Here is a 16,691-nt window from a genome sequence, read left to right as displayed (position 1 = left end):
CAAAGAACCAGCTTTTAGTTTTATTGATCCTTGCTATTGTTTTCTTTGTTTCTATTTCATTTATTTCTGCTCTGATCTTTATGATTTCTTTCCTTCTACTAACTTTGGGTTTTGTTTGTTCTTCTTTCTCTAGTTCCTTTAGGTGTAAGGTTAGATTGTTTATTTGAGATTTTTCTTGTTTCTTGAGGTAGGCTTGTATAGCTATAAACTTCCCTCTTAGAACTGCTTTTGCTGCATCCTATAGGTTTTGGATTGTCATGTTTTCATTGTCATTTGTCTCTAGGTATTTTTTGGTTTCCTCTTTGATTTCTTCAGGGATCTCTTGGTTATTTAGTAATGTATTGTTTAGTCTCCATATGTTTGTGTTTTTTACGTTTTTTCCCCTGTAATTGATTTCTAATCTCATAGTGTCGTGGTCAAAAATGATGCTTGATATGATTTCAGTTTTCTTAAATTTACTGAGGCTTGATTTGTGACCCAAGATGTGATCTATCCTGGAGAATGTTCCATGGGCACTTGAGAAGAAAGTATAATCTGCTGTTTTCAGATGGGATGTCCTATAAATATCAATTAAATCTATGTGGTCTATTGTGTCATTTAAAGCTTGTGTTTCCTTATTTATTTTCTGTTTGGATGATCTGTCCATTGGTGTAAGTGAGGTGTTAAAGTCCCCCACTATTATTGTGTTACTGTCGATTTCCTCTTTTATAGCTGTTAGCAGTTGCCTTATGTATTGCGGTGCTCCTATGTTGGGTGCATATATATTTATAATTGTTATATCTTCTTCTTGGATTGATCCCTTGATCATTATGTAGTGTCTCTCCTTGTCTCTTGTAACATTCTTTATTTTAAAGTCATTTTATCTTTTATGAGTATTGCTACTCCAGCTTTCTTTTCCATTTGCATGGAATATCTTTTTCCATCCCCTCACTTTCAGTCTGTGTGTGTCCCTAGGTTGAAGTGGGTCTCTTGTAGAGATGGGTCTTATTTTTCTGTCCATTCAGTGAGCCTGTGTCTTTTGGTTGGAGGGTTTAATCCATTCACATTTAAGATAATTATCGATATGTATGTTCCTGTTACCATTTTCTTAATTGTTTTGGGTTTGTTTTTGTAGGTCCTTTACTTCTCTTGTGCTTCCCACTTAGAGTAAGTTCGTTTAGCATTTGCTGTAGAGCTGGTTTGGTGGTGCTGAATTCTCTTAGCTTTTGCTTGTCTTTAAAACTTTTGATTTCTCCATTGTATCTGAATGAGATCCTTGCTGGGTAGAGTAATCTTGGTCGTAGGTTCTTCCCTTTCATCACTTTAAGTATATCATGCCACTCCCTTCTGGTTTGTAGAGTTTCTGCTGAGAAATCAGCTGTTAATCTTATGGAGTTCCCTTGTATGTTATTTGTCATTTTCCCTTGCTGCTTTCAATAATTTTTCTTTGTCTTCAGTTTTTGCCAATTTGATTACTATTTGTCTCGGCATGTTTCTCCTTGTGTTTCTCCTGTATGGGACTCTCTGCGCTTCCTGGACTTGGGTGGCAATTTCCTTTCCCATGTTAGGGAAGTTTTCGACTATAATCTCTTCAAATATTTTCTCTGGTCCTTTCTGTCTGTCTTCTCCTTCTGGGACCCCTATAATGTGAATGTTGTTGCATTTAATGTTGTCGCAGAGTTCTCTTAGGCTGTCTTCATTTCTTTTCATTCTTTTTTCTTTATTCTGTTCCACGGCAGTGAATTCCACCATTCTGTTTTCCAGGTCACTTATCTGTTCTTCTTCCTCAGTTATTCTGCTATTGATTCCTTCTAGTGTAGTTTTCATTTCAGTTATTGTATTGTTCACCTCTGTTTGTTTGTTCTTTAATTCTTCTAGGTCTTTGTTAAACATTTCTTGCGTCTTCTCGATCTTTGCCTCCATTCTTTTTCCGAGGTGCTGGATCATCTTTGCTATCATTATTCTGAATTCTTTTTCTGGATGGTTGCCTATCTCCACTTCTTTTAGTTGTTTTTCTGGGGTTTTATCTTGTTCCTTCATCTGGTATATAACCCTCTGCCTTTTCATCTCGTCTGTCTTTCTCTGAATGTGATTTTTGTTCCACAGGCTCCAGAATTGTAGTTCTTCTTGCTTCTGCTGTCTGCCCTCTCATATATTTTTAAAGTGGCTGTCTGCACCCAACTTTATTGAGATACAATTGACATATAACATTGTGTAATTTTAAGGTATACAGTGTGATCATTTGATACATGTATATATCACAAAATGATTACCATGATCTGGTTAGTTAACAAATCCATCACCTCACGTAATTACCTCTGTGTGTGTGAGGTGAGAACATGTAAGATCTACCCTCTTAGCAACTTTCAAGTATATAATACAGCATTGTTAACTAGAGTCACTATACTGTACATTAGATTCCCCAGAACTTACTCATCTTATAACTGGAAGTTTGTACCCTTTGGGCATCTCCCCATTTCCCCCACCCCATCGTTTCATATTTTAATCTTTCATTTCAATGTTAGGACCTTCTTTTCTCTCTGTCCTTCCCTCTTTTTTCAATTCATTTTTTCTCAGTTATATTTATCTGTAAGTACTTGGAAAGCTATGCTTGACTACAGTCGTTAACGAAAAATATTTCACATGAAGAGACTTTTGACTCAGTTATCAAGTTCTTTTCTTGCCCTCCTTCTAAGAACCTTTTTAGTTATCTATTCCTGTCCCTGAGTCCCTGTAGATGTCTAGATTCCTGATGCTTTTTCCTGAATTTAAGACTCTCTAGAATTTTCAATCCCCCTCCCCCCATTTTTTGAGTGTATTAGTCAGTTTTGGTCAATATATTATTTTGGACTATTTCTTTGGCAAGTAATATAATTCAGACTAGATTAAGTGAGAAAAGGGAATCATCCAGAAGTATTCAGGCACAGCTGGATCTGGGTGCTAAAATGTTTTTAGGTGCTCTCCCTATCACTTAGCTACTCTCTTCTGACTTCACATTCCTGTAGTCTTTCCCTAAGAGATATCAAAAGTATTCACTAAATTTTCCAAGCTTATATCCCACCAGGCAACAACCTAACATGGGAAAAGAGCAACCTTTTTTCCGTAGGGAAAAATCCAGGGCTTACTCTCACCAGACTAACGTGGGTCACACCTGTGCCTGAACTTTCCACTATGAGTAAGGAGATGGAGTATGCTCATTGACTGGTCTAGGTCACATATCCAACCCTGAGGCCAAGAGGTGGGCATCAGCCCATTTGCGACAGATGGACTGAAAGTGGTGGAGGGAGGCTCTCCAGAGTGTGACTGGAGCAGGGATGCTGGACAGGGTAGGTGATGCCCACTCTACCACTGCTTGTCTACAAGCTGACTAGATAGGATTGCCCGAGTCCCAGCCCTTCCACCTCTCCCACTCCTACTGTTGGAGACTATTCCTCTTTCGAGGCAGGAAGTGTAAGGAACCCTAGGATAATTGTTTAACTGCTGTGGTAACCAGCCTTGTTTTCAGTCCCTTATGACCAAGGTCCCATAACTGTCGTACTACTTTGGTCCCAATCATATCACCCTGTGGTATTTTCTCCATAGCACTAGTTTATGCTTTCCTTCCATGTTGTTTATTTATTTATTTTTTACCTCATTGATTCTGCTTGCTCTAGTTTATACCCCTGACTCGATTTAATGACCCGTCTATAAATTTCACTCCGACATCAGCTTCAGTTGCTAATGTCCCCATTCTCTATATTCCCCAACTTAAATATTCCAAAGTAGGATTGTGTTGAGCCTGTAGAGCAGGAAAAAATAATTTTCCTTTTATTCTTCTAAGTTCTCTCTGGGATCTCTATAACTAAAGGCAGATTAACAAGAGAAAAACAGAAGTTTATTAACAAGTATACCTCATATATACATGGGAGATACCCAGGGAAAAATGACTAACTCTCCTAGGTGGCTTAGAATTCAGGCTCAAATACCAACTTGTGCCAAAGACAAAGAGAGAAAGGTGTGGGGAGTCAGTAATGGGGAGGTGACCAGGAAGAAATAGGAGAACAAGAGTATGGTTTATTATGCAAATTTAAGTGGGTGCCTTTTCCTTTGCTAAGAGTGTCTGTCTTATGATTTAAAGTCTTCCTTCTCTTCCCGGAACGGAGAGGGAGATAGCCTTACAAGTGGAGTTTCTTTAATAAATGTAAATTTCACTTAAAGAGTGACTTCTACTCTGTTTCTAGATCGTTTCCTGTGTTGTCTGTTGTTTCTCAAAATCATCAGCTCAAAGTAAGCCTTAAGCCAGAGGCATATTTTGGGGTGCTATATTCTACTATCCTTCAAATCTAAGTTATCTTTCAGCCATATCATAGATCCACGGTCAGTCTACAGATTAGGGGCTCTTAATGTGCCCATCTGTACTCCTGCCAGCTATGGCTGGGGGACGGAAGGCGGGTTTGTTCTGTGCACAAAACATGGCTGACTAAAAGGAGCCCATGGCTTCAGCAGGAGCCCCGAACAGGGCAGCTTCCTGTATAAGGGGCTGTGGGCAGAGCACACACTAACATTTCTAGACATGTCTGGAAAATACCTCTAAAGATGTTACTACTATAAAGTGTTGGAGATGTTTGCTTTTGATCAAACAGACTGGATTTTCCTCAGCACCACTATCTCCCTCAGGACTCACGGCTTCTTGTGGGTCCTAAGTTGTCTCTTAATGCACTGACAAAGCTCTCCAGACTCCAAATACTTCTTGTCTCCTACAAATGGTGACTGAGCACTTTCTACCTCTCCTTTAAACTACCTCTCTCTCCTCCAGCCATGGTCGAATACCTCCTGTAGATTAAAGAAGGAAGAAGGAGCATTTCACCATTTGTCCTTGACTCATGCCCTGTGCTATTCTTCCAGGGGGGCCTGAACATTGATGAGGAGTTCATCCTGAAACAGTTTGACATTGACTGTCAGAGCAAACCAAGCTATAATGTGCTCCATGCAATGAGACCCAGCCAGGTTCCTCTGGAGCTAAAGAAAAGGATTGGGCTGAATAAACTGCAGGAGCCACAGTTTTTCCAGAAACTACACTCTGAGCAGAGACTTCAGAAACCACAGGTAACTGCCAAAAGGGAGAAGAACTGAGAATCAAAGGAAATGAAATTGTATTCAAATATTAAATGTTCTTGACTTCTGGTACTTCAGAAGGCACTGACCTTTTCCAGTAAAATTCTTGAAATTTTTTTGATGTTTAACATTTGTAAAAAGATACAATAAATAAACATTTGTTAAATGAATGAATATTTAATACATCTTAAAAAGTCGGTTATACAAACAAGGCAGGCCATTCAGCATTATTAATATCTGAACAGTCATTATTTCCCTCTTTATGTGTTTTACATGTTGAGACAACCTCTTTGTGTGTTTTATATGTTGAAATCTATCTCTTTATGTGTTTTACATGTTGAAATTCTAATAGTCAGTAGAAATATACGTGATTGTTTATTATTGCAAGAGTAAGATGCTGCAGTTAACAGTTGTGAACACTGTGTATGTCCAAAGAATTCTTGAATTTTTATGGCGGTCTTTTCGACCACAGACCATCATTCTTGACCATATGCTTGCCTGATAATTAACAAATCGCTCAGTTTCCCAGCACCAGTTTCCTGTGAAGACAGAACAAGGAAGCAGAGATGAGAAAAAACAAGCTATGCTCTAAAGGGAAGTACTATGGGCCCCTGAGTACTTTTCTACACAATGTGTTAGTGCAAATGTATATACACAAGTCAAATTGTGCCAGTCCAACAACAGATTTACGTGCCTAAGTGTGGGTGGGAAGTGGGGAGATTATAGAGTTAGTTTCTCTGGAAGTGAAGATAATAATTTCCCTCTGTCTTTTACACATAATCTTTGATACTATATTTCCAATATTTGTGACATACCAACTTTGTCCTTTCATAATTGAACATGATCAGCTGACCTATTTTTACATTCATGCTGTTTTCCGTCTTTGATTCTGTTGCATAAAGTTTATGAAAACTATGCATTCCATCACTAATTCAGCACTTTAAATTTTCCATTCTCCTCTCATCTTTCTAAAGGGTAAAATGCAGAATGATGCTGGACAGGCAAATTATATCCATGTGGTTCAGGCACATGGGGCCTGAACCACTGCTTGTTCTGAATCTGGGCTGAATGAAATTACTCAATTCTCTGTATTTACAAATAATTGCACAAATGCTGCTTTATAAAGCATGGTGGTTATTGCCAAAATCGAACTTTTGACTGGCCAATGGAGGATCACTATGCAAAAGTTCAAATAGATTTCCACAGAGTATCATTTTCCTTCCGCCTGAAGGACTTCCTTTAATAGTTCTAGTGTAGATCTGCTGGCAATGAATTCTTCCACCTTTTCTATGTCTGAAGATATCCTTGTTCTTCCTTCATTTTTAAAGATATTTTTGTGGGTATAGAATTCTAAGGTTCAAAGTTTTTTGTTTGTTTGTTTTTAGTCCTTTAAAAATGTTGCTCCACCGTCCTCTTGGTTGTGTTGCTTCTGACGAGAAATCTTATGTCATCCTTATCTTTGTTTTTCTGGACCTGTTTTTTCTTGGCTGCTTTTAATACTTTCTCTTTGTCACTGGTTTTGAGCGGTGTGATTATTATACACATTGGTGTATATGTCTTCATGTTTCTTGTGTCTGGAAAAGTTTGATCCTTTTGGGTCTTGCTTTTAAGAACTGTTGAGAAGGGTCAAAATAATGTTTAGTCTAGGGCTAACTCCCTACTACCGATGCAAGACCCTTCGTGTATTCTACCCAGTATCCTGTGAATCTTCGAGTTTCCCAGGAGGGAACAGGCCCTGGCCCTGGCCCTGTGTGCATGCAGGACACTGTTCTCTCTAATCCTTTTGGTTAGTTCTTTCCCAGACCTCAGGTGGTTTCCTCCCAAACATACACAGATGGAGACCCTCTGCAAACCTCTGTAGTTCCCTCTCTGTGCAGCTCTTTCCTTTCTGTTACTCTGGGCTGCAAACTTTAGCTGCCTTGGTCTTCCTGGACTCTCAGTTCTGTCTTCTCAACTCAGAAAGTCCACTAGGTTCCTCCTGGGCTCCTTCTCCTGCTCTGTGGCCTGGGAACTCTCTGAAGACAGTGAACTGGGGCAGTTGGGGGGCTTATTCACTTTTTGCCTCTCAGGGATCACTGTCCTTTGCTATTTGATGTCCAGTGTCTTATAAATATATCTATATTTCGTTTTTTGGTTGTTGCAGGTGGAAGGATAAATCTGGTCCCTATTCCGGGGATGGAATCTCCATCTTTATTTTCTTATTCCACATACTCTCAGGCGTGTTATCCTCTGCTCTTCGATGTTCTTTAAAACTCTGAGCTTTTCGACTACCTTACCTTTGCTCACAGTATTCTCTCTGCCTGACGTGCCCCTCTTCTCATGTCTACACTCTGACATCTTCCTTTAAACACAGGTCAGATGCCAATTCTTCCGTGGAGTTTTCTCCAGGTCCTTCGGCTGACACTAACTTATTCTTCTAATCTCTCACAGCAGTTTGTGCCTCTATTGTAGCATGTTTCTCTTGGCCCTGTATATTCATTCATCCATTTATTTATACATTAATTCCACAAACACTTCTGAGCATCTGTTACTATGTGCCGAAAAGTGCTGGGAGCAAATGAAGGACTGTTGCCTGCATTTAAGGAGCTTACGGTCTAGTGAGGGCAATGGAGAAATGACTATAATGAAATGATGTCATGGTTCATCCGGGTTGTAGGAAGAAGTAACCAGTTCCACCAGGCATGGGCTGAGGGTGGGTATGGTTAAGACTTCACAGAAGAAATTATGTTTGTACTGAATCTTGAAAGATCACCAGGTACCCAGCAACCTAACGTATTCCAGAGCTCAAGTTCTTTAGTGGAGCAGTATGTAGATCACGTTCCTCTCCCTTCCTTTCTTTTTTCCTCTCTTTCCTCTCCTACCCTCCTTCCTTTAATTCAGTGGTTCTCAGCCAGGACAATTTTGTCCCCTTCCCCACCCCCACACCCCACCAGGGATATTTGGCAATGTTGCAGATGACGTTTTTGGTTGTCACAATTTGGAGGTGCTACTGGCATCTCGTGGGTGGAGACCAGGAATGCTGCCCAACATCTTACAATGCATAGGACAGCACCGCCGCCCCCCACCTCCAGCAAAGAATTATCCAGCTCAAAATGTTAATAACGCTGAAGTTAAGAAACCTGATTTTAACCCAACAAATATTTATTGAGCACCTGTTGTGTCCTAAGTATTGTTCTAGATGCCAGGGGGATGTAGCGGGGAACAAGCTCAGAAGCTTACATTTTAGAAGGTGAGAGGTGAGACAACAAACAATCAGAAAAATATACAGCATATCAAGCGGCGATAAGTGCTGTTCAGAAAAATGAGGCAGGGAAAGAAGACAAGCAGTGTTGTGAGGCGTTACAGTTTTTGAACTGGGTGGTCAGGGAACATACAACTGAAAAGATGACCTGAAATAGGTAAGAGAGTGAGCCATGTGGGTGTCTTGGGGAAGAGCATCATGGAGAGGGAACAGTGAGTGCAAAGGCACTGAGGCAGCAGTGTGATAGGTCCTCTAGAAATAGCAAGGAGGTCAGTCTGCTTGGAATGGAGGGATCATAATGCTGAATCCAGCTCTGAGAAGGGATTTCCCTCCCCTCTGCTCTGTCCCATCATCTCTACCTCATAGTTTAGATATGAGTGAGAAGAAGGAGGAGCAGGGTCTTTGTGTTTCATGTTTCTTTGTCCTACACAAGCGTTAGACCTCCTTTCATGATGAGACAAGGAGCGGGTATTGCATCACAGCATCAGGCTGTGAACCAGCAGATGCACTCCTGAGGAATGGGAGAAAGAAAGGAAAGACATCTCTTCCTCCCCCTCTTTCTCTCTTCCAATTAAAGAGGCAAGAGGGACTTCCCTGGCGGTCCAGTGGTTGAGACTCCACGCTCCCAATGCCGGGGGCCGGGTTCGATCTCTGGTCAGGGAACTAGATCCCTTACGCTGCAACTAAGAGTTCGCATGCTGCAACTAAAAAGATCCCTCATGCCACAACTGCAGATCCCACACACGGCGGCCATGAAGATCCCACGTGCCGCAACTCAGATGTGGTGCAGCCAAATAAATAAATAAATACATAAATATTTTTTAAAAATTAAAAAATAAAGAGGCAAGAGACTGGTGTCGAATAGCATTTGGATCAAAAGTAGTGAACCATGTACAAAGCTGAGTATAGAGCTGGGCTCACAGAGAGGCTGATAACTTATTATTTTGGTTGACTGAGTATTGTTGAAGGTCATTACCCTTCACTGAAATATGTGATTCTTACATGAGTTCTAGCTGCTTTACATAGTTCTCTCCTTTAGTCTTCCCAACAACCCTATGGGGTAGATGCTATTATCTCTATTTTACAAATGAAGAATTTAACTTTTCCATGGACTCATAGCTACTAAGTGGGGAAGGCTGGATTTGAGCCCAGGTTTGTCTAAATCCAAAAGCCATGCTTAACTACCACATTATTTTCTCAGTCATGAACTTTTCATGTTACCTTTGTGAATCAAAGCACACCGAAACTTCATAAAATACTTTGGCAAGGATAACCATAGATTAAAAATAAATGATACTGCTTTCATAAGCTAAATCTTAGCTTTATTGAAATGACAAACCAAACAAACCAATGAAATTGGGAATTATGTTATTTCTACAGAATCCTTATAAACCAAAGTGGGTGAAGATGAGGTACGGAGCATGGTATCTGAACACCAAGTTGTGGAAAAAGCAAAGAGCCGATGAACCTTTGGTTGACCCCAAGGTCTTACGTAAAGCTCAAGATGAGAATATGAAAAAGGAGCTATGGGAACAGGTATGTGTATATGCTGAGACTTGATCATCTGAGCTGAAGGTTGTCACAGTGCAAATGCCACCTCATACTGAAGTCAGTTCACAAGACATGGGTGCAGTCGTGTGCTGATAAGGGACACCATGATGACATGGCTGTCTTGCTGGAAACACATGACTTTTGACTATTCTTGATTGAGTTCATTTGGAAGGTGAAATGGTCTTAAAGAACTGAATTACAATGATGTAAACTTCGACATCCCAAATTTTAAATTCCAATAAATAAAAGGAAAAGCCAAATGAATGCATGAATACCCCTAAGATGTTGGGACTGGGTCAAATCTTTTTTGATTATCATGCCCTTTGGAGTTAAGATCTAAAATTTGTGGATACATATTGAGTAGGAAAACACTCCCGTTTCTTCCTCTACCACTCTCAGTTCTGGTCAGCAAATGTGTCGGGGGTTTTTTCCCCACACCAAGCAATTCTCTAATTCCCTGACACCAGCTGGATGTCCTACAATTTTACTCAATTCTGATACCACCTACCTGGAGAGAGCATCAGATCCCACAGGTTAAGGGCTCAGTCCCACAAAACTGCCCCCACTGCAAATGCCAGTCTCAAGTCCAGGTTGTCACCTGTGCTTCTGACTGACTGGCTATAAATCAGAGGTTCACACGACACCCTCCTTGAGTTTGACCATCTGCTAGAACAGCTCACAGAACTCAGGAAAACAGTTTACTTCCAATCTAGTAAGATTACCAGTTTATTATAAAGAGGTACACTCCGGAGCAACCAGATGGAGGAGATGCATAGGGTAAGGCATGTGGGGAGGGGCTTGGAGCTTCCTTGCCTTTTCCAGGTACCTTTACATGTTCACCGACTTGGAAGCTCTCCAAACCCCCTCCTTTGGGTTTGTATAGAGGCTTCATTACATTGGTGTCATTGATTACATCATTGGCCATTAGTGATTAATTCAACCTCCAGCTCCTCTCCCCTCCCTGGAGTTGGGGAGGTTCAGCTGAAAGTGCCAACCCTCTAATCACGTGGTTGGTTTCCCTGGCAACCAGCCCCCATCTAGTAGCTATCTAGGGGCTTTCCAAAAAACACTTCATTAAGATAAATTGCAATGTGGTTGAAAGGGGCTTGTTATGAATAAGGAAAGACTCTCACCGTTGTGGCTCTCATCACTTAGGAAATTCCAAGGGTTCTAAGGCCTCTGTGCCAGGAATGGGAAGAAGACCAAATATCTGTCTCTTATTATAAATCACAGTATCACAATTATTAATCTCAAATAGATTAGATTCCGGACATCCTAGGTCAATAATGATCTAATTGATAAAATGTGTTGCTTATCCTTGATACAAGGGTAAGAAAAAGAACAGAGAAAGGAGAGAAGGTTGGATATCTTTTTGAAAGCCTTTGTATTCATCAACTTCTGAACGTTATTTACACACATAGTCCTAAATGAGAAGGAAGTTGTTTAAAATAACATACTTGATAAACGGCTAAGTGCTTTTAATTAGGACAAATAATGAAATCAAGCTTCTGACAGCTGACCAGTTTTTTAAAGTGTGGACCCTCTTTTAGGAGGAGTTACTTGCAGACCTTCATGGAACAGTTGCCTTTAAGGATTTCATTCTGAGCAGGGGCTACAGGATGCCGAGTGTGAGTAAAGGGTCGGAAAGACCTCGGAAAGACCTGCTGAGGGGCTCACAGTTGTTGATGGGAAGGGGTCAGCACCCTGACAAAATCAAAATACTTCTTCTACAGGGACACACCAGGACTCAGCCCTGGGAGAAGGGGTGTGCTTTCCCCAGACGGGGGCCCACAGATGGGCTTTGGCGTTCTGCTCTTTTCAGGAGTAGACAGGAGCCTGTTTGGCTCCTGCTGTCTCTCTGCTGACTCACCTTCCTTGGGTTTGGCCTTAACGGGGCCAAAGTGAAAGGGATCCATGTGCAGGGTGTGAGCTTGCTACTAAAACAATGAATTCTCCAGGAAGTGTCCAGTCTCCTTCACTTCTACTTCTAAGGAGCCATGCTGGGGTCAGGACGAAGTGGAGCTGGGAGTGGAGCTGGGCCTATTATTGTGCTATTTGTGGGGTACATGAGGACGCAGACTAGGGCCAAAGGTCACTTCCCGGACAGCCCTGCAGCCTCTTCTGTCTTTTTCCCACTTTGTCTTTCCCTCTCCCTGAGCTTGTGCTGCTGGTCGTCCCCCCGCCTCCCACGTGGAGGGCTCCCCCGGGAGGCCACAGATAACAAGAGTGGGGTGGGAGGCTGGCAGAGCGGACCGTTTAGCAGGAGGGCCTGCAGCCTGAAGATCTGTCTCCAGACCAGCCCTGTCACCATGGCAGGAAGCCAGCTGGGCCTGGGGCCCAAGTCGTGGCTGATAAGTTCTGTGTTTGTCCAGAGTCCCCTGTGCTCACGGCCCGTGGAGTCCTTAGGAGGACATGCAGCCAAGATGGTAGAAGTTCCTGGAACTAGGATACTGGATTTCTTTTTTTCTAAGAGCGATAGAACTAACAACATCTTACACTTACTGGCAAATAGATATATTGACCAATCTCAGATCCAGACTTGTTCAAAGTTAAATCAGGCGATGTGAAGGGAAAGTCTAGAGTACGATAATAGACTAATGGGCTAGAAGATTCCATTCTAGAACTAGGATGAAATCTCTGCAATAGCTTTGAGCATCAACAGTGGGCCTACATAAGTATATTTTATAGACTTAGATATAAGTATATATCTTATATATAAGATACTTATATATAAGGTATAGTTAATATACTTACACACATATTTGTACTTATGTATTTAGTAACTGCCTCACCTGCATATATGGCCTACATAAGTATATTTTATATATTTATATGTATAATGTATAAAATATGCTTATATATTTTATATAACATAATTGTATGATTATATATTTATATAATAAACACAAAATTATACTTAAGCATAAATATAATTATGTGATATATATGTGTATATACACACACACACACACAGACATATATATTCTTCTTGCCAAGGAGATATATGTATATACATATATATCCCTATTTGCTCTTGACATTATAGTGACTCATAGTTTTTTCTTTGGTGGCAAAAGAGGATGTTTTATTTATTTTGATTTGTCCCCTGTTGGTTTAATCCATTCTGTTGCTGAACATTTAGTTCAACTTTGGGCAAAAGGAAGCATGCCTGACTCACTAGTTACTCTTTTAGCTGCATCAACTAAAGAGAGGTGATGCCCCTGGCTATGGCTGAGTCCCCTGAGAATACCTGTCACTCAAAACCCTGGAATATTTTCTCCCTTTATTCTTACATCCTATATCCTCTATTTTATCGGTAGGATTTCAACTAAAAGGGGGGGGGGAAATCTATGATGGTAAATTATCTATCTATCTATATATAAAATCATTACTTATTTAAATTTATATGTGAACATTCATTCTCTTTTTACTCCCTTAAATGTCTATGTGCACCTTGTATACATACATGTTTATGTATGTTACATGAGCACACATACTTAACATACACATTCCAGTATCTGCTGCTGGATTAACTGCTCTGTGCATTACCTACAGCTTCATTCCCTCGGCTACACAGAAGCCCCAGGCCTTTAATAGCAGAGATGAGCAGCACAAGGCTGTGCCGAGCTGGCCCGGGCTGGACTTGGCCACAGAAAAAGTGTGAATTATATCTAGCTATTTGTGATGGTGTGCCACTACCTTCCAAAGTCCACCATCTCACATGGTCTATCATCGACATCAGATTTTGGGTCCTATCAGGATATACATCAGAGTGTGAGACTGTGAATTCGGGTATGGTAGTGGCTGTGACTAGACTGTACAATTTTCGTTTGCCAATTTAAAGGAGTTTCTCTCATCTTTTTTGTTTTTTTTTTTTAGTTCCTTGAGAAGATGTGTATGAGGAAGGAATGTCAATGTGAATGTAACAAGACTTCTGTAAAATAACTCAAGCATGGAAGAATCCTGGGAAGATGACTAGACAGATTTCATTTACTATATACTTGGCTATTTCTCTCTCTCTTTAAACATTAAACAAAATTTATAATGAATGTCCCACCATAGTTGTACAATTTTGACTTGGCAACATCCGTAAAATTTATAACTAATACTTACAAACATTTCAGAATAGTCTTCTGCCTCAGTTAATCAATATTTTATATATTTATCAACCATGAGATCAATTTCATATTTGGTATTCTAACATGTTGGTAGCATTGTCAATATTACATAGTTATATCAACTAGTTGTAAAAATAAATAAAACCATAAAAAAGCAGAATTGCTCTATTTCATTTTCCCAGAGTATTATTTTCCCTGGTTTTGAGTGAATAGCTCCTTTACTCTTTCTTTACAATATAATTTTCTTTCATTTTGAATTAAGCTCACTGAGGGTTTTTTGGCATGTTAATCTTGATAATACATGTGTACCTGTAATATAATGTCATGGGTCATAAAGTTTAATGGAAACTCAAGATGACATATTTTTACATTAAATTTTTAAAAATTATTTTATTTAACATGTTAATGCTCATGTTAGGAAAATTAGAAAATATAGACTAACAAAAAGAACGCAGAAAATACAAATACTTCCTATAGAGTCAGCAGTAACCACTCTTTACTCATTGGAATGCATCCTTCCAGATCTTTCCCTCTGAAATACACTCTGGATAATTTAATCAAAGGAATTTATTTAAAGGATATTGGATCCCAAAGTTTTATCAGTTATAGTATTTGTCTTCAAATACAGAATCTCTGGGTGATGGATGACCTTTCATCCTCTGGGTCTGTCACGATCCCATTTCAATAATCTGTAGGCTGTAAGTGAGTCTTTACTATACACTCTATGCATCTGGACACGTTAGGGTGATGGAGTACATGACAGAAGCAATGAACGCATAGTGTCAGCCCATTGCTGTGAAAGGAGTTTCAGTGTTGAGTGGCATACCGTGGTGGTGAATGAGCATGCAGGAAGTGTAGAAACGTTGGTGTGGGCAGAAATTTGTTAAGCAGGAAAGCAAATCCGATTGCAGAATAGGTTGCTATTCTAGTCAGGCCACTTTCCTCTGACTCCCTTGCTGTTTCAACTTGTCATACATGCCCGCATGGTAGCCCATGGGAGCCCCAAAGCCTGAGAGCCCAGAGGAGGCATCCAGTTCTACCAGGCAAGCTGGGGCAGGATTCTGACATTCAAGTGCTGAGCCAAGATGGTGTTGGCGGTGGTCTGGAGAGAATTCATTTCTTTCCCTGGACACATTGTTCCTGGCTTTGTTACATTCAAGCCTAATTCACATTAGGGACTCAAGTTTGGTTTTAATTACTGGACAATTATTCCGCAGAAGGAGGAGCCAGGTTAGCCTTCGTGAGGGGAAATCCAAGTTGCTGAACCCACGTGGAGCCTGCATTTCTGCCTCCATGCCCACTTTGCCCATGAGATCCATTCTGAGCGATCCCCTGTATACCTCTTCTCCCAAATCTTTGTCACTATCCCTGCATTCTTGATCCTTCCAAGTCTCTGGCTACTAAGCTAAGCTATCAGCTGCTGACCGTCAGTTGGTGACATGCACCTCAGCCCATTTCTCCTTTCAGACAAAGTGGTCGACAGGATGAAATGCTTACATTTCTGTCTACTGGAAAATTCCCCTTCTCAGCTGCTCTTCAGGGCCACCCTTGAGTTGGGCTACAGTGTTGTGGCAGTCCACTTGTGGCTGCTGCCGTCATATAGTGGAGGTTGTCTGTTTCATCACCTGGACTTAGAGAACGTCCCCAGGTCAAATGTGTAGGCTGAGGAAGATGACAGTGTGGTAGGAGCGGGCACACCATGCAATTTGTTCTGTCTTCAATTCCCGGTCAAGCCCAGCCCTAAATAGAAAACTTTCACTTGATTACGACAAGCAAAATAATTTGGTAATTACGTGTGTGGACTTCGGAGCAGGAGGGCCTGGTTACAAACCAAGCTCTCCTACTTATTTGCTATATGACTATGCGGCAAGTTGCTTATCCTCTCTCTGCTTCAGTTTTCTCATCTCAAGTAAGGATAGTAGCAATAATAACAGTACTATCTCCCAGAATTGTGGTGGGGATTAAAGGGAATGTTACCAGTAAAGTGCTTAGAACACAGCCTGGCACTGTGCACACACACTAAATGTTAGCTGACTTTATGGCTTAGTGGATCAGATGACCTTGGTTGACGATGGGCACCAGTCGCTTGGTTACCTAAGGTCTCAGGATCAGGCTGCTGTATTAACTGGTGCCAAGCAACAAACGGAGATTGGTTTCTCTAAAGGAGAACAGTTACATGCCACAGAGCTCCTGGTTCAGCTGCAAAGCCCTGGGGGCCTGTGCTCTGATTCGCCTTCCTGGACATGCCAAAGCTCCATTCAGCAGCGCTCTGTGCCACAGGTGCTTTGAGCACGCTGGATACATTGGATCAGAGGGCAGAGATTTCTGGACCAGCTGAAAGCCTTCTCTTGCTTCAGGCTGCCCTCAAAGCCGGCAACCTCTCAGATCACTAAAGCAATGAGCTGAAACAGCACATCTAAATCTGGCCTCCAAAATCCAAAGAGAAGTGCAAGTAGCACGTCGTTACATATTATTTCCAACACCCAGACATAATAGATGTAAATAACCTCAAGAGCATAGATGCTAACAAAAAGGTGTTAAAAACCAGGAAGAGATGAGGTTTTGAGTTTTGTTACCTTTGGTTTTAATATAATTCAATTTAATTGTAAGTCTATTTAAGTTTTAGTAATGACTGTGTCTACCAACCAACTTGCTAAATTCCTGCAAATTTAGCAGTTGGCTTTTGTGAGCTAGGATAGACTGCCTCT

The 16,691-nt window shown here is 40.9% G+C and overlaps 1 protein-coding gene across 1 annotated transcript in view; it reads left to right on the top strand.

Annotated features, from left to right (window-relative positions):
* The window catches only part of FAM47E (family with sequence similarity 47 member E), a 31,135-nt gene extending 17,111 nt beyond the window's left edge, over nt 1-14,024 (top strand). Inside the window, exons 5-8 of the mRNA XM_029234691.1 lie at nt 4,864-5,064; nt 9,695-9,850; nt 11,416-11,493; nt 13,745-14,024. Coding sequence (XP_029090524.1) covers nt 4,864-5,064; nt 9,695-9,850; nt 11,416-11,493; nt 13,745-13,810 — 501 coding nt within the window. The 3' untranslated portion in view covers nt 13,811-14,024. The remainder of the gene's footprint in view (nt 1-4,863; nt 5,065-9,694; nt 9,851-11,415; nt 11,494-13,744) is intronic.
* The last annotated feature ends 2,667 nt before the right edge of the window (nt 14,025-16,691 follow it).

The sequence above is a fragment of the Monodon monoceros genome, unplaced genomic scaffold, assembly GCF_005190385.1.
Source record: "Monodon monoceros isolate NGI ecotype Baffin Bay Population unplaced genomic scaffold, NGI_Narwhal_1 Super_Scaffold_20, whole genome shotgun sequence".
NCBI classification, from domain to species: domain Eukaryota; kingdom Metazoa; phylum Chordata; class Mammalia; order Artiodactyla; family Monodontidae; genus Monodon; species Monodon monoceros.
The sequence above is the reverse complement of the archived record's forward strand: the minus strand, read 5'-3'. Positions and strand labels throughout refer to the sequence as shown.